General features: G+C 39.0%; 2 protein-coding genes across 5 annotated transcripts in view; both read right to left on the bottom strand.

The window, feature by feature from the left end:
* Window positions 1-455, bottom strand: part of pde9a (phosphodiesterase 9A) — a 54646-nt gene extending 54191 nt beyond the window's left edge. For all 3 annotated transcript variants that reach the window (XM_041807248.1, XM_041807247.1, XM_041807249.1), the window contains exon 1: window positions 147-455. In XM_041807248.1, coding sequence (XP_041663182.1) covers window positions 147-209 — 63 coding nt within the window. In that variant the 5' untranslated portion in view covers window positions 210-455. The remainder of the gene's footprint in view (window positions 1-146) is intronic.
* Window positions 456-5952: 5497 nt separating this feature from the next.
* slc37a1 (solute carrier family 37 member 1) overlaps window positions 5953-22935 on the bottom strand; it is a 31854-nt gene continuing 14871 nt past the window's right edge. Inside the window, exons 4-20 of one of the 2 annotated variants that reach the window (XM_041807473.1) lie at window positions 22514-22649; window positions 20139-20217; window positions 19083-19218; window positions 18791-18867; window positions 18256-18422; window positions 17986-18038; window positions 17237-17314; window positions 15611-15733; window positions 15438-15528; window positions 15039-15101; window positions 14814-14899; window positions 14227-14275; window positions 12905-12978; window positions 12735-12813; window positions 8391-8488; window positions 8120-8184; window positions 5953-7874 (exon numbers count right to left, since the gene is read on the bottom strand). In XM_041807473.1, the coding sequence (XP_041663407.1) occupies window positions 7859-7874; window positions 8120-8184; window positions 8391-8488; window positions 12735-12813; window positions 12905-12978; window positions 14227-14275; window positions 14814-14899; window positions 15039-15101; window positions 15438-15528; window positions 15611-15733; window positions 17237-17314; window positions 17986-18038; window positions 18256-18422; window positions 18791-18867; window positions 19083-19218; window positions 20139-20217; window positions 22514-22649 (1470 nt within the window). In that variant the 3' untranslated portion in view covers window positions 5953-7858. The remainder of the gene's footprint in view (window positions 7875-8119; window positions 8185-8390; window positions 8489-12734; window positions 12814-12904; window positions 12979-14226; window positions 14276-14813; window positions 14900-15038; window positions 15102-15437; window positions 15529-15610; window positions 15734-17236; window positions 17315-17985; window positions 18039-18255; window positions 18423-18790; window positions 18868-19082; window positions 19219-20138; window positions 20218-22513; window positions 22650-22935) is intronic. The other variant, XM_041807474.1, reaches the window with a different exon arrangement.

Below are 22935 nucleotides of genomic sequence, written 5' to 3'. Positions count from 1 at the left end.
CTTTATTCTCCAAATTAACAACAAATGTTGCTCTCATTCCTCTTTCATATTCAACACTAAACATTCTCATACTAACTCAAGCATGTATCGTACATCTGGTAACATGGTTGATCTCATCTTTCCAGCATGGTGAGTGAGTGCCGCACCTTCTGAATCCTGCCATCCACGTCCAGGTAAATGACCCGGTACGAGGACGAAGCGGAGCCCATGATCCTCCTCTCCTCTCCCGGGACTCGGTGCGTCTCCGTGCGGCTCCTGCAGGCGCTCCGTGCCAAACGGAGGAGTCAGCGCTCGGTCAACATCCTCCTGTCACCGGTACAGACTCTGCCTGTTTGCGAGTGTTCTCCTCTCTGCTCTCTGTCACCTCGCGAGCTCTATCAGCATCTCATAAAGCCTGTCCAGGCGCGCGCCCCCGCCCCCATACACACCTCCCGAGGCTGCGCGCGCTCACCTCACACCGACACACACTTGAAGTGAAAGGTACAGGTAGATTAGACTCTGTTTATACTTCTGAGACATAAATGAAGAAAGAACAGTACAACGATTCCACCAATCAGAGACAAGTGTAAGTGACGTCACTCCCAGAACTGAGTCACACTCATTACAAGAAAGAAATAACATCTGTTACAGAGCAAGTGGGTCATGACTGTGCCTGGAAATAAGGTATGGCAAATGACAGTCCCAAGTGGACAAAAGTATCTGGCCACACCTGTTAAGTATTGAATTCGGGTGTTTCAAACAGACCTGTTGCCACAGGTGTATAAAATCAAGCACCTAGCCATGCAGTCCCCATTTACAAACATTTGTGATCCCAAGTGGCTCATTCTGAGGAGCTTAGTGAGTAGGAGCATACTATGATGGGTGCCACCTTTGCAATAAAAAGGTTGGTGAAATTTCATCCTGGCTATTCCACAGTCAACTGTAGTGATATTATTAGATAGTGGAAGAGATTAGGAACAACAGAAATCAGCCATGTAAAATCACAGAGTGAGGCCAATAACTGCTAAGGCGCATGGTGCTTAAAAGTGCTTAATGTAATCGCTAAAACTGTGTGACAGGAGCTTTGTGAATGACTTTGGAGTAGAGCATCCCGACACTGGACTGTGGAGCAGTGGAAACGTGTTCTTTGGAGTGACCAATCATGCTTCTCTGTTTGGCAGTCAGGTGAGTCTGGGTTTGATGGATGCCAGGAGAACGTTACCTGCCTGACTGCATTGTGCCAACTGTGAAGTTTGGTGGAGGAGGAATAATAGTGTGGGGCTGTTTTTCAGGGTTCGGACTTGGCCCCTTACCTCCAGTGAAAGGCCAATCTCAATGCTTCAGCACACACATTTAGGACAATGCTATGCTACCAACTTTGTGGCAACAGTTTGGGGATGACTTTTCTATTACAACATGACTGTGCCCCAGTGCACAAAGCAAGGACTATAAAGACATGGTTTGAAGAGTCTGATGTGGAAGAACTTGACTGGCTTGCTCAGAGCCCTGACCTCAACCCTCCGGATGAAGAATGAGACTTTGCCCCAAGTGAAGGAGTTCAAGTATCTCAGGGTCTTGTTCACAAGTGAGGGTAGAATGCACCATGAGATTGACGGTTGGATTGGTGCAGCATCAGCAGTGTTACAGGTGTTTTACTGGACCATTATGATAAAGACAGAGCTGAGCTGGAAGGCAAAGCTTTCAATTTACCAGCTGATCACTGTTCCAACCCTCACCTATGGTCATGAGCTTTGGATAGTCACGGAAGGAATTAGATTGCAGATGCAAGTAGTTGAAATGTGATTCCCTATAGGTGTCTGGGCTCAGCCTTAGAGATAAGGTGAGGCTCTTGGATGTATGGAGGGATTTAGGGACTAGGACTAGGAGCTTATTGCTTCAGCTTTGCTCCAAGCCTGTTGAGGTGGTTCAGGAATCTGAACAGGACGCCTTCTGGTTGCCTGTCAGTGAAGGTGTTTCAGGTAAATCCAGATGGGAGGAGACCTCAGGCCAGACTCAGAACTTCCCATAGGGGAGCTGAATTTTGTTGCTAAGGAGAGGATGTCTGGGTTGACTTGCTTTTCCTGCTGCCACCATGACCCGACCTTTGATAAGCGGAGGAAGACGGATGAATTTCACCTCCCATTCATTCTTATCAGCAGCAGTTTCACTGCGCACCATGTAGGGACACCAGTAAGGGAGCCACATAGATTATGATGGATGGGCTGTTGTTTGGAGAAGAGGTGGATAAGAGGTGGGCAAGTGAGTGCTGATATTAAGTCAACACAGAAGAAGTATCTGTATAGTATGAATGCACACTACAAAGGTTTAGTCACTTGGTATTGAATTTTGCAACAGTGACTATTAGGGTGTCATAAAAGTTCTACCTATTAAAGTCCTCAGATTTAAATCACACAAAGACACACTTGCAGTATTGTTTTTAAACAAGCGTCAGCCTCTGCTGCTGAAAAATGAAGCCAATGCAGAAATGCACAAACTGCAGTTCCTGGGGGGTCCACTAGAGGCTGTTTGCAGAGGCAGCAAAAGTCCCATCCACCCCCATGCTCGAATGTCCAAATATACAGCAGGAATAAACATGTCTACTGCCTGGTTCAACATGTTTTTTAGTGGAATAGTTTATATCTTTATGGACACACACTGTACTGAAATCCTGCAGATGAAAGGAAATAAAACAACTATGCAATCCATCTTTATGTAGACACAGGGGCCTTTTCACTCAAATTTACTGATGCAAACAAATAAATCTGATTTCATTAGCTTTTTTTGGATCAGACAACTTAAGCTGCTAAATAACTTTGTTATTGAAAATCCAAGCAATAAAATGTATTTTTTCAAATTTATAATATAGTGTATTATGACCTAATATTATTTATGTGTAGGGATAATCCTCCTTAAATGACAACAGTTAGTCTTTAAGATCTTCTAAAGCCTTCAGTGAGACAGAGAAACTGTGACACTTTAATACCTACCTTCCTGTCCAGAGTCAGGTTATGTGGTGAATCGTGAGATGTTAGATGGTTGTGATGATACTCGTGGCTGGTTTTTTAAGGTTTGGGTGAGTCTGGAGGTCAGCTGTGAAAATGTCAGCATGTATCTCAACAGAAGGGAGGGGATGCACTCAGGACATGTATAAAGCTTTATACCGAGTTTTACCAACTGTTGGTGTCCAGCTGAGTGATTTTGTGTTGTAGGTACATCAGTTAGTTCAGTGTAAACAGCGTGACAAATATGTTCAGTTTCTTTTGAGGCTTCTTAAGTGGAGTATGTTTTTAGGACCAACATGCATAAGATGAAAAAAAGGTCTTGTGGCCCATTCTTTCATGAAACAATTAAATCAAGAGAATTTAGTATGAGACAAAGTTTCCATGGAAAATAACTCATTCACATCGCTTATTTTTAGCAACACTAAATTAACAAAGCATTTTTATTTGTATTGTGAAATTGCACTGCCACCCTACAATGGTAATGACAAAGTGAGTTTAGTGTTAAATCTCATACCCTCACCCTCATACGGCTTAATGTTAACCATTATCATTATGACAAAAACATTGAAAAACCAGAGCAGCTCATCTCAGTACAGTGTGTTGTTAGCTGATGTCTTTGCCTTTATTAAAAGTTAACAGCCAGCTACATGCTGTGTTTTTGTTCATTGTGAGGTAAATTTCCCAAATCTATCAGCCACTGTGGCCTACGGGTCATTAAAAGCATCATAGCAGAGAGATTTGAGTCAGAAAACAGATTATGCCTATGCTCTGGCACAGAGACAGGCAGCTGCACTCAAGGGGCAGGCTAACTGCTGGAGTGCTTGTCTAAGTTTTCACCTGAACCAGATGCAGCAGTAACAAACATCTCACCTGCTGATGGCGTGCTTTTATCCATATTTCCCTTGTCTTTAGTCCTGGATGATTAAAAGTGGATTGTGACTGTCTCTCTGCAAGTGGAAACTGTTTAATCTCTCCTGTCTGTTAGTGTTACAATGCTGAAATTAGGTAAAGTAACAGTTCATGGACACAGCCTATTCCTGCAAAGTCTGTCATAACAAAATTCTCCAATGCTAATCATCATTGAAGACTTTTATTTTGAAGTGCAAATTTTTCAGCTGCAATTTAACAACAAAGATTTCTCATAAATGCGAGAGAGAGAGAGAGAGAGAGATAAGTTCACATAACTCAGAAAATGAGATAAAAGGAATACCTGAAGAGTTAAATACAGGATGAGAAAATGAACCTCAGACTTTTCAGCTCTAAACTGTCCGCCATGATATAAATGTGATTATTTCTCTGGTAGATGACACAGAGAGCTGACAGGTTCAGTAGAGCAGATAGATGATTCCTCCAGTCAGGTTACAGCTTTTTTTTTTTTTTAATTTGAGAGGATTATATTTATTGTGAGTGGGTGCAGCTTTGGCTAATTCAACAACAAGCCCACATCATCCCAGGTCAGATTTTAATGCCTCATTTTTCATGATTCTGAAGCTTAATCTTATAATTTAGATATGTTTATAAAATTAAACTTGCCCTGGTGGTTCATAAAACAGCGGCCTGTCAAAAAACAAACCTAAATACAGATTTAGTTTCACTTTGCATGGTCTTTAAAGCCCGCTGCTAGAAGTTGTGGGTTACAACTTGTCTCATAATTAAGAGACAGAGGAGCACAACTTGAGTCTTTGGGAGGTGGGACATTTATTGCACATGTAACTTAATAGTGACATTTGTCCTGCTAATTTTTCCGGCCATAAATTGCTCTTTCTCCTCTCTCCAGCCATGTCAACACAGAAACCTCCAATCTCTCTCCTCAATTGTTTTCCCAGCTCCACTGCAGCACTCAGCTGGTCACAGAAAGAACTCTGCTTCTGGTATAAAACACGTATAATATACGTTAGTGGTCTGTTTTATAAAAATCCTTTTTGACATTTATCTTTACAAGTCAAAGTTACAGCCATGCAGTAATTTTTCTATCATTTACATTTTTCATCTCATTCATTATACCTTGCATCTTACCAAAAATAATGTAGCTTTTCTGTTTTTTCCTTCTTTTTTCTTTTACTTCCACTCAAACTCTAATTCCAGCAAACTCTAATCATATCAATAGTTGAAATCATTGATATGAACATATGTACACATTACCTGGCTGAACAAACAAAAAAATCCAACCATTATTACTGGTTATATTTGAAGCCGAGACAAAAAAACTGCTTGAATTTAAATTTTTCATGGCATATAACCTCAGTAAGAGCTATTAAATAACTGCACAACAACAATGTTGGACTAGTTGTCTATTCAGTTCACTAGTGGGCGACTAGTTGACTAGTGAAATAGTTGCATCCATACTCAAAAGCCTCCCTCGGCAGAAGGCTGACAGGCTCAGTGATCTCACAAGACTGATGGTCTTTTAACTCCAAAAGTAGACAAACACATCCCAAATTTTTGTGTTTAATTAGTAAAGTTTTGTATTTTTATCTTTAATACATCAAACATTTGGGCTTCCAAAGGTTGGCAACTAACTCACCAAAAACCTGCTCACTAAAGACTGGCACATTTCCATTACTGAAGCAATAAATCAATTAAAACTGCTGCCATTTGACTGCTGCTTTATTATTGCCTGTTTAAATTGCTTTTGCCTGATTTGAAGCCTGCTTACATCAAAGACAACAGCCTCTGTACGTTTGACATTACCACGAGCCTACTGATGCCCCTTTGGGTAAAGCCTTGGTTGAGTTTAGTTCATTCCTCTTTTAATCTTCGAGTTCATGCGTTTTTTTGTTATTTGTCTGCATGTGTCACTGAGTGGGTTTCAGACTGTCAGAAGCTTACCATCATGGCTGACAGCTGCCACCTCCACCTGAGACTGAAGCCCCCTCCACGCCATCCATCAGACCAATTTAGCCCTGCTGTAGTAAGACGCCATCAAAAACACAACCCTGCCAGAGTTAAGTGAAAAACACAAATGGTTTATTCATCTTTCCCAGAATGCTTTGTGAGTAAACAGAGTTCATTCACAAAGGAAAACTAGGATTTTTTTCTTTACAAAATCAACAATCTGGCGAAAAGACACGAAGAACAAGGCACACGATGTTTCAAGTCCTAGATCTATCACTGACACATCATAAATACACATATGTGGTGTTTTTCTAATAAAAGGCATGATAAAGTGAAAATGCTGCCACCATTACAGGAAATAATCCCAGAGTTCACATTTCTATTTATGAACATTACCATGTGTTTGTTTACAGCCAATAAATTAATAGAAAATATCTAAATATGACACAAATCTGCAAATAATCACCAGAATTAACTTTCAAGTTAAACTTTTTTATGCCCACAAGATCATTGAAAATAAGATTTAAATCCACTTATAGATCACTTACACACTAACTAAACAACATTGCACTGATAAATACAAATCCAAAGGAGGTCTGACATAAAGCTACATTCATATCTCCCACCCATCGACAGAAAACAGACATCATAATCACATTTAAGATATAAAAATACAACTTTGGTGCCTTCATTTTAAAACAAATCAGAAAAAATTACCATACAACTCACAGTAATAACTTAAAAAATAAGTTTCTTTAAATTACAACATGATCCCCACAAGCTCTTTGGTTCAGTAAGGCAAAGGTGACTTAAAACAGCAACTTCCACACAGCAGAGAGGGGGCTAAAGTGGTCTTTTTTGTGTTTTTTTACACATTTATAAGCATTACACAGAATTTAATATTGGTCCAAAGCCTTTGTTAGGCTTTACATTTAAAAGGGAGACTGTAGGATAATTGAATTTTTAAACTTTTTCGAGGCATAATTGCACAAATTTCTTATAAAAAAGGATCTGACACATGTTTGATTTCTGCAGATATATAAGTTAAAGATCCTGTAAGGAGTTTTTTGCTGGTTATCAAACAGATTGAAATCAATATTGATGCCTCTTTATAAGCTACAAAAGCAAGAGACCATCAGCATTAAGACTGACTATTCTAAAGTTAGTTATCTATAAGTCCTGAAACCTTTGCAGGGTGAAAGTGTCAGACGAATGATCAGGAACTGAATTTCTCCATGGTAGAGATTCTAAATCAAATGGCAACAACTACATGACTTATCGCCTGATTTTGGGCTTAATGTGCTCCCCTCCAACGACTGTGGGACTTTGGCCTGATTCAAGACTTTTCACAGCTGATTATTTGTCCAAATAAGTTTGTGATGTCAATTATTCTTACTACTCCAGATCGAGTTAAGTCTGAGCTTTCCCTGATCTCAAATCAAACATGTTGATATTTACTTTTCCAGGTCTGGCTAAATTCAGATCCTAATGTGGTTGTTGGACATGTATCTATTGAGGGTTTCTGGTGCCTGTAAGTATTACAAAAGAATAAGACAATCTACAAGAAAGCATTCATGGAAGTCGCTGTTTTAAAGGATTTTTAAAAAAATAAATAACGTCACTTGTAGTTTATATAAAGTCCTAATATACACATCAAAGTAAGGCCTGTTTTGTAAATTTTTAAGTCCTTTGAGTAAACTGAGTGTGTAGTGTGTTCAGGATCAAATCTCAACCTACATTTTAAAAAAGTTTAACAGAGGAAGAGTAGGTGTGCCATTTCTGTGTGCATGTGAGCAGGTAAATCCTCTAAACCGAGCGGCTGCTGCTGCTGAAGGCTGGTTTGCTTCTCCTGTGTGAAACTTCGACTGCAGCTCGTCCTTGTGGTCAAATGTAAAGTCGTTAAACATCAATAGCTACAGACATTAGTGTGCATGCGTAGGAGTAAAGTTCCTGTCTTATGTCCTGTCATTTTGGACATGCACGGTCCATTTCAGGCTTAGATGAGTGGTTTAGTCCTGCATGAAGGCGGTGAATCAAAGCGCTCAATGCTCCTTCAACCTGAGAATTAGAGACAACACATAAGATTGAAAAGCTGGTGTTATCCATTTTTAAAATCCAGCATTAAATGAACAAAATGTTGATTTTTTTCCACTGAAAATGTAAATATTAATTAACTAAAAATGAACAAACCTGCAGAATATATTTTTTAGTAGACTACCTCAAATATTTCCAACATTTGAACATAAATCAAATAGTTCCTGAGGTGGATGTGTAAAAATTATGATACAGATATCAGGACTCACTCTACAGTAGAGATAGGATGGGATTTAGACGAGGCCAGCTCCTTGGTGACGAGCCGTAACAAAAGCTGCATAAAAAATCAAAGTCACACATTTAATTTAAGTACATCTCCCTCTTAAATAATCCAAAACATTTCAAAGTTAAACAGTGCTTTTAATTTATTATCCCCCCAAAAATACTTTGTTTAAACACTTTAAGGAAAAAAGATCTAAATCCCCATCAAATATCACTTCCACTGTTGCTATCTTTGTTCACGGTTTATAAAAGACTCACCAACAGAGCAAGGAAGTCAGCGGTCATCAGCATGTAAAAGACCTGATCCCAGCCTCCTGCAGACAACAGTCCAGCCAAAAGAGGGCCCAATGCAGCACCTGGTATCACAGCATAGACAGAGTCCCTTCTATAAGTATGTGTGGGTGATCTGGACATTTTAATACACTATTTTGGTAGGAAAAACTATATTAAAGGAAATACAAAATCAAACTTCAGTGCCACTTAAAATAAATACAGAGTACTTTGCTTAATATACAGAATTTATTCTGTCTATTTTAGGAGAAAGACCGTGTTTATTTCACTAATGATGTTAATGATATACTATTACTGGTGAGTTTTTGTCTTTGACACAATCACACTGACAGATTTCCTGTTTGGTTTGTTTTTAAGTCAGGAGAGCTAGGAGATAAATTTTGTCTTAATCTCTATCAAGAGAATCTTTGGGTGTGGCTCTTTGCTCCTTGTTTGATAAAGAGAAGTGGTCCAGGTCTGATTTAACTGCTGCTTTCCCACGGCTACATCTAAGCTAAAGTAGGAGCCATTGTATACACCTGCTTGCACTGCAGCTAACCCCCACATGGAACAAACGCAAACCCATAACAAAGCAGGTTAACCTGACACACCAGATAGACTGTCTCATATTTCTACTGCATGAATATATTTCACATTCATGTGAGAAAGCTCCCATAGAAAGCCTTTGGCTTATTACAGTTAACTAAAACTAACTAAATAACTAAAACTAAAATTCAAAAATCAATTTAGTTAACTGAAACTAAATTAAAACTAAGCTTTAAAAAATGAAAACTAACTAAAACTGTATAGTGCGCTTACAAAACTGACTAAAATAACATAAAAATGTGAAAATATCCTTAGTTTTAGGCTTTGACACAACCATACTGACTGACACCTACACCCAAGTCTGGGGGGTGTAAAATTGCCTGATCTGATTAGTTAAACCTTCACATAGCGGTAGTTTTGTGTCTGGAGTTGTATTCAAACATCATCATTAAATAAGTAAATGATAAGTAAAGAGTACCCTGTTTTAATATGTTTTTAAAAATGTATGATGCTCACTCAGCCCCAACATCCGTAGAAAACTAAAACGAACACTAAAACTAATAAAAACTAGACCAAAACGAAGCATTTTTGCAAAATAAAAACTAAACTAACAAACCAGCAGTAAGAACTAATAAAAACTGAACTGAAATCGAACACAGAAAGTGAAAACGAGATAAAAATAGAAACTAATGAAAAATCAAAAACTATTATAACCTTGGGCAGGACTTCAAAAAGCATTCTCCTAAGTTGATCGGAGGAACGTTCTGTCACATTCATGACGGGCCAATCAGAGTGACCGAAAAAGAGCAGAAACAGCTTTTCTGTCATGAAAAGCATTCAGTGATGCTTTCTGCCCTTGTTTTAATAAAGAAATGTTGTCCAGTTCTGTGAAAACCACCACTGTGGCTAAGTCTGAGCTAAGCACTCCAATAGCAGCCACTGAATATACCCACTCACACAACTAACTCCTTTCCTCCTTTAACCCTCACAAACTCATGGCAAAGCAGATCAGCAGAGGAGCAAAAACATCTTTCCCATTATTAAAAGCTCTTGGTGTTGTTTTTACTTTTCTATTCTTTTTTTCATGCAGAAAAATGGTCAAGTTCTTGTAAAATTGACTTAATACTAGAGCTACAGTTGCAAGAAAATGGATGTGAACCCTTTGGGATTTCTTGGATTTCTGCATAAATTAGTCATAAAATGTGTTCTGATCTTCATTTAAGGTACAACAATAGACAAACACAGTCTGCTTAAACTAATACCACAAAAAAATTATATGTTTTCATGTTTTTATTGAACAAAACATGTAAATATTCACAGTGCAGGGTGAAAAAGTATGTGAACCTTTGGATTTAATAACTGGTTGACCCTTCTTTGGCAGCAATAACCTCAACCAGATGTTTCCTGTATTTGCAGATCAGACCTGCACAACGATTAGGAGGAATTTTGGACCATTCCTCTTTACATAACTGTTTCAGTTTAGCAATATTCTTGGGATGTCTGGTGTGAATCGCTCTCTTGAGGTCATGCCACAGCATCTCAGTCCAGTTGAGGTCAGGACTCTGACTGGGCCGCTCCAGAAGGCGTATTTTCTTCTGTTGAAGCCATTCTGTTGCTGATATATTTCTATGCTTTGGGTCGTTGTCCTGTTGCATCACCCATCCTCTGTAGAGCTTCAGTTGGCGGACAGATGGTCTTGAGTTTTCCTGTAAAATGTCTTGATAAACTTGGGAATTCATTTTTCCATCAATGACAGCAATCCATCCAGGCCCTGAGGCAGCAAAGCAACCCCAAACCATGATGGCCCCTCCACCATGTTTCACAGTTGGGATGAGGTTTTGATGTTGGTACACTGTGCCTTTTTTTCTCCACACATAGCACTGTGTGTTCCTTCCAAACAACTCAATTTTGGTTTAATCTGTCCACAGAAAATTTTGCCAGTAGTGCTGTGGAACATTCAGGTGCTCTTTTGCAGACTTCAAACATGCAGAAATGTTTTTTTGGACAGCTGTGGCTCCTCCGTGGTGTCCTCCCATGAACTCCATTATTGTTTGTTTTACTTATTGTAGATTTGTCAAGACAAATGTTAGCATGTGCCAAAGATTTCTGTAAGTCTTTATCTGACACTCTAGGATTCTTCTTCACCTCATTGAGAATTCTGCGCTGTGCTCTTGCAGTCATCTTTACAGGACGACCACACCTAGGGAGAGTAGCAAAAGTGCTGAACCTTCTCCATTTGTACTGTGGACACATGAACATCAAGGCTTTTAGAGATACTTCTGTAATCCTTTCCAGCTTCATGCAATTCAACAACTCTTGATGGTAGGTCTTCTGAGAGCTCTTTTGTGCCAGGCATGGTTCACATCAGGCAATGCTTCTTGAGAACAGCAAATTCAAAACTGGTGTGTGTTTTTTATAGGCCAGGCCAGCTTTAACCAACACATCCAATCTCATCACACTGATTGGACTGCAGGTTGGCTGACTCCTGGCTCCAATTAGCTCTTGGAGAAGTCATTAGCCTAGGGGTTCACATACTTTTTCCACCCTGCACTGTGAATGTTTACATGTTTTGTTCAATAAAAACACAAAAACATATATTTTTTTCTGGTATTAGTTTAAGCAGACTGTATTTGTCTATTGCTGTGACTTAGATAAAGATCAGAACACATTTTATGACCAATTTATGCAGAAATCCAAGAAATCCCAAAGGGTTCACATACATTTTCTTGCAACTGTATATCTGAGCTAATCACCACAGTGGAGGCAGAAGTTGCAAACGGCTTCAGTGTCCAACTAAACCTCGCCTGTAGCTACCGCCTTGTTCTTCTCAGATGATGCTGATTGGTCCAATCAGCGTTCGGTTCAGCGTTATGGATTGGAGCTTTTTAAGATGAGTTTGCCTGATGACAGAGATGGAGTCTGGCAAATCTATCTACTTTGCAAGGTTAGAAGCAGGTTGAGGGAAGAGCAATAACATCTTTCCTGTCACGAAAAGCTTTCAGTGCTGTTCTTTGCTCTTTATAAAAAACATAAATATGGTCTGTATTCAGTTCTGATAAAACTGGCCCTATACGCTGCTGCATATCTAATTGCTACACCTGTGGGAGCCATTTTCATTGGCTTCGAGAACAACTACACTCCACCAGGAACTACTGCCTCATTCTCCTCAAATTACACTGATTGGTCCAAACCATTTTTTTTTTTTTTTTTACCAAAATGGTCCAAAACAGCACAGCACACTCTTTAGAATCAAGTTTAAGAGTTTTCAAGACCCAGCCAAAGAAAAATTACTAGGATTCATGCACCACATAGCTATGTGCTTTTTGGATTCCCCTGCCAACCATTCCCAGATGTTTTTTGTTTGAAGCCAAATTTCCTTTAACTTCAGTTTCTCCATCTTCTCCCTCTCTCTTCCATCTAAGCTGTTTGATTGTGAACATAAAATGCTGCCTTGAATGTTGTTTATTGTCCAGTGAATAAGCAAATCCATGAGAGGGATAATTGTTCAGATGCCAACAACACCGTGTAGAGTTAGATACATATTCAGACACATCTCAGTCCAAATCAAATTCAAGACCCATCAAAAATATTGTTAGACATCTAAAGACCTTGAATTCTAAAAATCTTATTTCAGACTCAAGATGTTTTAAGGATTTGTGGGAACCCACATGATTGCAGATTTTACTGCATTCCAGAGTCTTTCAGTTTTGAATGATATTAGCTGTGTTTTTCTATATGGAATAACTCCATATACTTTTCCTTAGTGTTCCCTCCAGTGATACTCACCTACAGATCCAGTGCCGTCGATGATAGCGGTCACAGTAGACAAAGCTCTAGCGTTGCCTTTCAGGCTCTTGTGGGTCCCCTACAATCAAAGATTTAAAGATAGAGCTAGAAATGAGAAGAGGCATAATAACAATGGATGAATTTAGTCAACGGGATGTAAAGATGCTCACCAAGTCAGCGGATACAGCAGTGGTGATAAGAGAGTATGGTCCATTTACTAAACCTCCACACACCAACAGCATACCTGAGAAACACAAGAGTGGAAGATTTCTTTTTATTTTGTACCGTGTAACTCAGTGTTCTCCTTCATGCTAAAAATAATCTTGTCTTTTTGAAGTTCAGAACAAGCCTCCAGGCAGTACAACATGTATCTGACATGGCTTTTAGAAACAATGACTACAATGATGATTAAACGACATGAGAGCTGCTGTTGTCGCTCTGCAGCTGCACCTCCTCGCCTGCTCCGTAACACTGCCTGCTATAATGACATTTAGTGATTCCCCTCAGCATATTGTGAGGATAATGAGCTGCAGCTGTGACCATCACAAGCTTGGTGTGAATGAATTAATCCAGATCAGTCTAGCCAGTGAAAGAGCAACTGATGATCACCAGGGCTCATCTAATCAGCCAATCAAAGCTGATGAGCCACTCTAATAAATTAAGACATGTTTCTCAACCTCATCTATCAGGGTCATGTACACAGCTAGACACACAGAGGGACATTTGCTTTCAAAAAATACTTAACAAAGACTATGTTAAGAGATAATTTATGGAAGGAAAATAAAAGTCTGTGTAATGAGCCGTGGACAAACTCTTCAAGAGTAGGACTTATGAGCAAAGCCTGGTTCATAGTTCTTTTTTGAATCCACCTATTATGAGCATTGCATACTTGTGCACTGGTGTGTACATACATCTCTCAGCAATACTACTGTTATTTTGACACTGGCTATTGTTCCCACCGCAACATTTTCGACTTGTTTGTGTAGAGAAAACCATGGCAGTTGTTACAAGCATGTTATATTGGAGTTGGAGCTGACAGATATCTGTCAGCAGTTGATTATACTGCAGTTATGGCAAAGAAGAAAAGAGAGGGGATATCAGTGGAGATGGAAAGTATGGCTGCAAAACCAGCTGAGGCAAGGGGTGGGGGAGTTTTTTGTCCCTGTTCAGTCTCTGCTGGTTCCCTTTTGACCAAAACTACTTGAACTTTTAGTCCACTTTAAGGAACTCAAAGGTTCCTGTGGCCCACTGTTGTCTGCATTTCCACCAGGGTCTAAAGTCCAAGGGAAGATTATGCTAATAGAGCATCCTGACACATTTAGGCTTAAGAAAGAAAAAGAAAATCTGTATGCCAGTATGTACCAGTAGACATTACTAAAAAGACTAGCAATCATCCAGTGCTAACCAGTAGATTAGTCACAGGCCTTATGGTCATCATCCATTCATTGAACAAAAACTCTGATAAGGCTGAAAAAGAGGAGATGGGTCTTACCAATGGTTGGTCCCAAACCAAATTCGCTGATCATGGAGAAGCCGTACAGCTGCAGGACAAAAACAAACCAGGACAGATAAATATTCATGTTTTCATTAGGGAAAATATCTCTTTTTCTGAACAAAGGAGGAGCAGCCATGTCAACCCCAGCTGCAACGAGAAGCGGAGACTTGTATCATTTAGTTAACGCTATACAGTATGTTCTTTGGGCAGCTAGAAGCCATGCCATTGTTCTTGTGCTGTCTCTTTGCGTTCAATCTAATGTCCAAACAGCATCATTTTTACTGAATAAATTTGTGTGGTTGTATTTTTTTTTCTTTTTGATGTGGGTTGTTATTTCTCATCCTGATGACCTACCAGTTGAGAACCACTGTTACTACTAGAGAGTAATGCATTCAGTAAGCCTGAGAGCAACAGACAAGATGTGAGAGCTTTTGATTGAATAGGTTGGCAAGTGAGTTCTGATGGCAGGGTGAAACTATTTTCCAATTCCTCAGGATACAGTATTATTGTATTACCACCGGTTCCTAGTTGGTGTCCAAATACCCAGCATGGATGTTAACTCTAAATATTAACATGTTACTTACTGTAGGAGCTGCTAGCAGCAACATGACTGCACATGTGGTGGCTCTCTTTCCCAGTTTATCAGAGATCACTCCTGCCAGGATCCCTCCTGTGAACACAAACACAAAATGTAAAGACACCATGAGCCAAGAGGACAATAACATCTCTCACACCAACCATAACACACTAAAGTAGGTTAAAACTGCACGTCTATATAGAGATAAGAGGTACATGTGAAAAGCACCTACCCACGATTCCTCCCACATCAAACAGGGTGGACAGATCTCCAGCTTTCTTTGCATCGAGGTGAGCTAAAACACACAAAGACAGACACTCAATTATCCCTCAGTTCAGTTCTCTTTCTGTCAAGGCCTTTTGTCCCACACATGAGAGGTGGTAATAAAACGGAGTGGGCTGCTCTGCCTACACAGCGATACAGCACAAGAACAATGTGACAGTTCTACAAAAGCTGACAGACTGATACTGGATCAGCTGTTGGATTACAAAGTTAGAAACACCTGGTTAAGTTCAAACTCACATCTTCTGACTGGCTCCTTTTTACATGCCACTATTCAGCATATTGGTCTTATGTGCTATTAAACAAAGTCCTTTGTTTCCAACACAGTGAATCTGTACTGTTGTCTCACCTGCTTTAGTGATGTAGAGCGGCAGCCAGAAGAGGAAGGTGTAGCTGACGAGCTTAGCAAACAGCAGACACAAAGAGAACTCGATCACTCCCTGCAGAGACAAACAGCATACAAAAATGTGAGGATGTCCACATCCTGAGGTTTAGGAATAAAAGTTTGTGTATGTTACTGACTGGTATGCGTAGAGCTCCCATAAAACTGATAGCGGATGGCTCTGATTCCCTCTTCACCACCACGACCGGCTGCACGGGGACGCAAACATTGTCTCTGGGTAACAGCAGCTCTGTATCATAACTCTGTAGGAGAGAGAGAAAAGTGTAAAGCAATCATGGAAAAATGCAAGGGAAGTCTTCTGCCTCACCTACTGAAGACTTCATGGTCAAAGTAGCAAGCAGATCATTGTAGGAGGTGAGCTTTTAATTTCACTGATTTTGGACATAGACATTGTCAAATGATTTAAATACTCTGTAGTGATAAATTAGGTCACAACAGATAGAAACCAGGAGCCGAACTATGAGTGAATGATTAGTTAAATGATTGCAACATCCCTTGTTTGATTCTGTGAAGAAAGAATATCAAACACCAGAAGAGTTCTCTCAAATACCATCGATTAAAGCAATAAGCAAGGCCTGCTTCAGCCTTTTTGGTGTGATAGAAGGGAAGGGGTTGCTGCACTAGGTGAATTTAAGACAGAATGGTCCATTATCAAGCCTGGAAAAAACTTTTGCAAGCAGCAAACTCAACCCAACTATCATTAAAAAGATAAATAAAGGGAAACCTAAGGATGAATTCAAATGTCCCAACTTCATATAGACTTAAGGATTAAACTGATAGATTCCCTGAAAGTCTACAAGCACCTTGGCCAGTCCAAACCAGAGATGATCACTTCATCAGGTCTGTAGGGGATGTGATGAAATGATGTTTTTGCAGCTTAGGCTGGCCACACACTGGACAATTTGAGGGCTACTTGTGGGCTTGATTTGCCCAGTCAACCACTGACGGGGGATAGGCTTAATTCGAGGCTTCTTGCCACCCATTATATGTCCAAATAATCATTGTGCAAACATTAAAAATTTGTTGAAACTGTCGTTATGTTTGAGATCTCCAATGGTTCTAAATCAATTAAGATCTGAAAATAGTCTGGTGTATCCAGCACTGCAGAGTCGATCTTACATAGTTTTATTTGCGGCATGTTTTCAAGGAGGGACATTTGCATTCAGCCAAAAAAATGTTTTTTTTAAACTTAATCCCACCAAATCTGATAGATTTGCTGCACCTGAAGCAACCATGACCACCAGGAGGAACAGACCAACTAACCTTCCTGTTCTGAATACTATCCGTGAAACAGTAGTAGGCCTGAATGGATCAATGATGAAATATTATAGTGCAGCTATCTAAATACAACTAAGGGTAAGTCGAGTAAATCAACAAAGAGATGCTGCTGGCACAGACGATTAACCTATCTGATCATAGAGACTGAGCTGTAGAGTTTTCTAGTATAAATACACAATAAACTAATAACATAAGTAAAGGGTTCGGGGGGGGGGGGTGTCCTTAGGTTGTATATGACAGATAATTTAATGCCCTTTAGACTGCCCTAAGGAGAGAAAGACTCACTTGAAAAAAGGGATATTTACATATCTATATAAGTTTTTTTGTTGCTTTCCTAGTAAGAGCATTAAAAGCCAGGTTGCTTTAAGGATTTTTATATTTTTATATATGTAAATTGGACTGAATTTTATGGCTGTAAAAAAACCTGACAGTTACACTACATTAGCATACACATCCATGTAACACACCTGTGCTTTGTTGTCCTTATATTGCAGGTAAACCTCAGTGTGCCCATTAACACCATTGCAGTTCTTTGTAGGACCCTGCTAGAAGTGATAAAAACACATTATTAGTTCATAGTTCAGTTATTTAGGCATTTGAAGTCACAACATGGGGGAATTTGGTTTGGTGAGCTTTAGCGTCTACTGAGGGTCTCTAAGAGCAAAAATGTTTTGAAACACATATGGTGGTGTTATACCTCCCCACTTAAAGACAATGTACATCTGTTGAGAAACAGAGGTTTTGAAGCTGGCAAAACATTGTGGAAACTCAAAGAACATGCTGACTGATGGTAATGGTTGACAGTTGACTAATATTACTGGTACACATATTATTTTGCTAGTGTCTTCAGCACGATGCTTGCGTAACTACAGCTCCTAAAAATGAGACAATAATGGCACCTATAAGTATGCAACCAAACATTACATCACATAATGTTAAAAATAATATCTACAAGAGGGTAAACTCTGCTGTCAGATTGTTTTTGTATGTCTTCTTCCTTGGTGACTCTCTCTTTATCTCTTCTTAGCTTAATCTGCCACTGTCCTCTTCCATCAGCCAGTGTATCAAACATTCCTGAGATGGGCTAACTGGCTTCTTTTAAATGAAGGCTGTTGTGTGAACCAGTGCTATAGCCACCCCTGACTGTAAGTCATGAGTCTTTAAAGCACTCGGTTAATTAATTGAAATTAAGGAAAGAGAAAAAGTCTGTACTCACACTTGTAGTTGGAGACAATTTTTGAGCATAAATGCTCTTCAGGTCATTTGGATCTGGGGAAAGAAGAAAAGGAAAAAATAACACCATGGTATTTTATTTACAGCTGGGAAGCTCTCATAAAAGCAGTGTCTATTTGCAAACTTAAAATGGCTATCAGGCTGCGTTAACTAACTTCAAAATACTCGTTTTTAGGATGCTTAATAAGGTAGAAATAATCAAATCAGCTTCATATTCTCACAGTTTTTCAGCCAATAAGGAGGCTGCACTCACGCTCAATGAGGAAGAGGAAGCAGACGATGCCCATGAAAGCGATGATGAGCCCTGGTACGATGAAGGACATGCCCCAATTGGAGGAGACCCAGTAACCAGCGATCAGAGAGCCCAGGATGTTTCCCACTGAGGTGTGGGAGTTCCACAGTCCCATGATGAGCCCACGCCTGACAGGATGAGAGACACAAACACATGAGGGTTTAAGAGACTTTGATAGCGCTTCGTCATGCTAACAGAATAACCTTCCATGCGATAAATGTATACTACGTTCATACTGCAGGTAAGAGTGATTGAATTCCTCACGTCACTTGGATTCCAATTTTATGATAGTGTGAACAGCAACAGACACATGGAATATGATCTTTTTAAAAGATTAAACACTTTCATACATCGTTCAAAAGCAAATGCGTGTTAAATCTGTAGAAATGTGATGTCTTTTACATTACTTTCTTAATCAGGCTTATGCCACTGACAGAAAGACCGTCTGACAGAAAGAGACAAAGCCTGTAGTCCAATGGTTTAGAACCACCCTTACCTTCCTTTTCCAAACCAGTTGCCAATGCAGGTCACCACACTGGGCCAGCCAGTGGTTTGAACCAAGCCATTAGCTACCTGAAATGAGGAGGACAAAGTCAATCTTTAAATAAAGTTTTAGGATTGCAAGACCTCTGGTCAGCATTTTGTCATCATGTAAAGATGCATGGACAGTTTTCCCCTGTTTTTAAACAGTTGGTTCATTTTTCATGGCAGTGCTCTGACCAGTGCAGAACTAGCATTCTCTCTCATAAAGTATGGTTAATCAAATTATCCATTATAAGTAGTCTCACCTGGACAAATACATAAAAGCCCAGACTGTGGATGTTGTAGACGTAGCCCAGTCCAAACAGGCAGGTGAACAGGCCGCTGGTCAGCATGCCAAATGTTAGGTATAATCTGATGGGCAGACGCTCCCCGATAATGCCACTGCAAAGAAATGACACCGAATTAAGAACTATGTAATCTGGAGTGTGCAACCGTATATAAATCTTACATGATCATGATTTTTTAACTTAACTGTGAAGCTTACTGTAAAGCTGTGTGTCAGTAGTGTCACCAGTTCTCAAATTTTTAAAGGAAACCCTAATGTTTTTCCATTTAATGAGCCCAAAAGATACACTTTTCCTGCTTTTACTGAATCAATCTAGTATGTTTTTAAGTCATGTTTTGTCATATATCTTTTACGGTTTAAATTCTTTAAACAAGACTGCTTCCCTATCTAGTCAGCTGACTGGTGAATCCCAGCTCTACCCAGTGTCCCTGTATACTGTTCCTTCTACTATCACTAAACTGAACAAGCTGTTGCAATGTCCACACATACACAGATTTATCTCTTCATGTGTTATTTATGCCCTAAACTCACTTTTACAGTGGGGTAATTCAAGAAGTTATTTCTTTGTGACCTTTAATGGTTGTCAATATCTCACTGGCTGCAAAACAAGCATCATCCTCATCAATGAAGATTTCTACTAACAAGCTTTGTTTCAGTCTTTTAGTACTACAATTATAAAATTAAATTAAATCCTAGGAAGATCCCTGTATCAAACATAATAATGTGTCATTTTATACGCAGTTTTGACAACTGCACATGATAAAATTTGTATTTTATACAAGACATGAATTGGTTCAAAAGATAATAGTGTATTATGTAGTTTCACAGCAGCATAACATGCCATTTTCACATTTTGTTGATAATAACCATCATCTTAGGTGACAAAAAGAAAATAAGTTCTTATTTAGGTAGACTAGTGTATGTGCTAATCTTTTTAATGCTGATATACTTTGGTATTTTTCACCTGTAAATTATTGTTATAAATTAAACTGCCCTCTTCTCGCTGTTGTCTTACCTGAGGTACATTCCCACTGCATAGGCACAGAGGAAGGAGTAGTCCATAGCTCCCAGCAGCTGTTTGTAGTTTCTTTTATCTAAATGAATACATAAAAGTTGTGTGGTTCAAGTTTAGTTCATTGTCAAATGTGTCTGTCGGCATTTTTCTTAAAGATTTTACCCAACACCTTAAACATGCAGAGTGTCAATTCCATCACCAGGGGGCCCTAAATTTTAACAAGAATACATAGCATTGAGAGTAGCAGGCAGTGATGTCCTTGAAAACCCACATATTTACAATGAACACTGACTCGAACATGAAGGAGCATGTGCGCGCAGTTCAATCTGCAGACAGAGAACAACTGTTCATGCTCAGAGAGGTAAGGAGAGTTTAAACCACTCTGCGGCAATACATATTTACCATACCCTGTATGCATCATGCCTTTTAATATGTACCGGGGCTTGCATGTAAAGTATTAATTGATTTTGTTTGACTGGTTTTGTTTTGACAAGGATTTTGTTTCCAGGATCGAGATTTTGTCATTTACAAAGTTGCAAAGCTCTTTCTTGATTTCCCCGTTTATCATTCTTTATATAAAAAAAGTCACAAATCATGTACAAGCTACTTATACAGACTATTTAGATGATTTAAAACACTAGAGTATAGGTAAATGTATCCATGTGAGATCTCCCTCTTATTCTTTAACTCTATTTCTTTTTTTTCTGTGCAGGCCGTTGCAGCTGCATGCCACTTACGCACACATGTTTAAAGTAAATGAGATGGTTTAGGACAAATTTGACAGATCTGCAGAAGGACCATCAGACATATGCAAAAAAGAACAATTTTATCCCAACCAGGAAAACACAATTTGACCGAGTGTATAAATGGTAACGACTGGGATAGCAATCAACACAAACCCCCTGCCTCATTATGACTGCAATTTATTTCTGAATGGGCCATACTGAATCAGCATCTTCCAGTTCCAATCCAATCAACTTTATTCAAATAGCTAATTTTAAAAACATTAAAGTTTACCAAAGTGCTGCACAGTAAAAACACAGAAATAGAACACAAACATAGCAGAAATGAAAACATTAGGAAGAAAGAAATCAAAGCAAATAGGAACACCATAAACTCAAGAAGGACGTAAAAAACACATAATAAAAACATAAAAGACATACAACAGATCAGAAATGTACTTGGGTGCTGATCTGTTTAAAGATATAAAAACAAAAAATAAAAATATAAAAATCCTAAAATGAACAGAGCCAGTGGAGGGACGCCAGGATAAGGGTGATGTGATTAAGTTTTTGTGTACCTGTAAAAAGATGAGCAGCAGCATTTTGGATCAACTATAAATGTGCGAGTAAGGCCTGATCAATTACAGTAACCGTGTAGAAATAAAAGCATGAATCACTCACTCATTGGAAAGAAATAAACATACAGTGTGTGTTAAAATCATTGTCAACCTTGACGCCAAAATTTAAAACTGTGGGTTTAAAATAAGGCAAAAGGGGTCCGGGTCCCTGAGATGTGTATCATGGGCTTCATGATACATGATGGGGCCAAAAATGATCAGTTCAGTTTCGTTTTAGTAAAAAATGTCAAAGCTCATCCAGTCTTTAATGTTTTTAAGACAGTCTAGCAGACTTTTAATAGAGCTGCCATCATTCCTTTTTATCAGCAGGTAAATTTGAGTGCTGTCAGCATAAAGATGCTAAGATATGTAAAAAAAAAAAAAAGTAAAAAAAAGTAAAAAATGTAAAAAAAAAATAATAATAATAAAAACAAAAGGAAGGAGGTAAAAGGGGAAAAGAATGGGACCAAGACTAGAACCTTGGGGAACACCACAGGGTAGGGGTCAAAACTTTAAAACACCTGTCAGTCAAGTAGCACCTGAACCAAATGTGGGCTGCACCTGTTAAACCTACACAGTGTTCAAGGCAAGCACTGAGAGTCGTGTGATCAACTGTGTCAAAAGAAGCTGTTAGATCTCAAAGCATTAAAAGAAATGAGTCACCAGGGTTGATAAAAGATCAATAAATGTGCCGATTCGGTGCTTGGAAACACCTTAAAACCAGATTGGAAAATGACAAGAATGCCGTAATCATCTAGAAGACTAGATTTGTAAAAGCAGTGCTTTCTTAGGATTTTTGAGATAAATGGAAGTTTCAATACTGGCCTGAAAGAGAACAGAGGAATCCAAATTAGGTTTTTTGATCAGTTGACATGTTTATACAAGGTGGTTTTTCTCTGGTTAGGCTTTAATTCCCATTATCTGTGTCCATGTAAACATAACTTGAGCCTACAGCTCTAGTAAATTAGGAAAGGCCATTCTGTTACTGCCAAGTCTACCCTCCACCCAAAGTATTACGAGCCATGTAGATACAAACCAAAAGGCTTCCAGCTGCAGTCCATGTCTGTGTGGAGAGGAGACAGGGATGGCAGGGAGGGCTGCTGGCTGCCGCTGCTGCTGGAGGCGATGGTCGCTAACTCACTGATAGATGAGCAGTTTTTATGAAGCTCGCTCTGTAATTAAAGCAATGAATGCAACAGTAATATTCACATAAAACAGGAAAATATGAGGAAATATGCATTTAGGAAGTACCTTGGTTTAATTTCTGCATTTTCTGAGAAGTTGTCAAACACCTTGTAATGACCACATAAATAATAAAATTAAAAACAAAGAGAAAAGGATAAAAAGTTATTGTATTTTTTAATACATCCCACCTTTTCAGATTTTATTTTTAGACAAAGACTTTTCGAAGAGCAAATCATTCTCTCCTTTTTAAGAGAACAATTTTATTTAAAATTA

The sequence above is a fragment of the Cheilinus undulatus genome, linkage group 15, assembly GCF_018320785.1.
Source record: "Cheilinus undulatus linkage group 15, ASM1832078v1, whole genome shotgun sequence".
NCBI lineage: Eukaryota > Metazoa > Chordata > Actinopteri > Labriformes > Labridae > Cheilinus > Cheilinus undulatus.
Note: the sequence above shows the minus strand (reverse complement) of the source record. Positions and strands in the feature narration are given on the sequence as shown.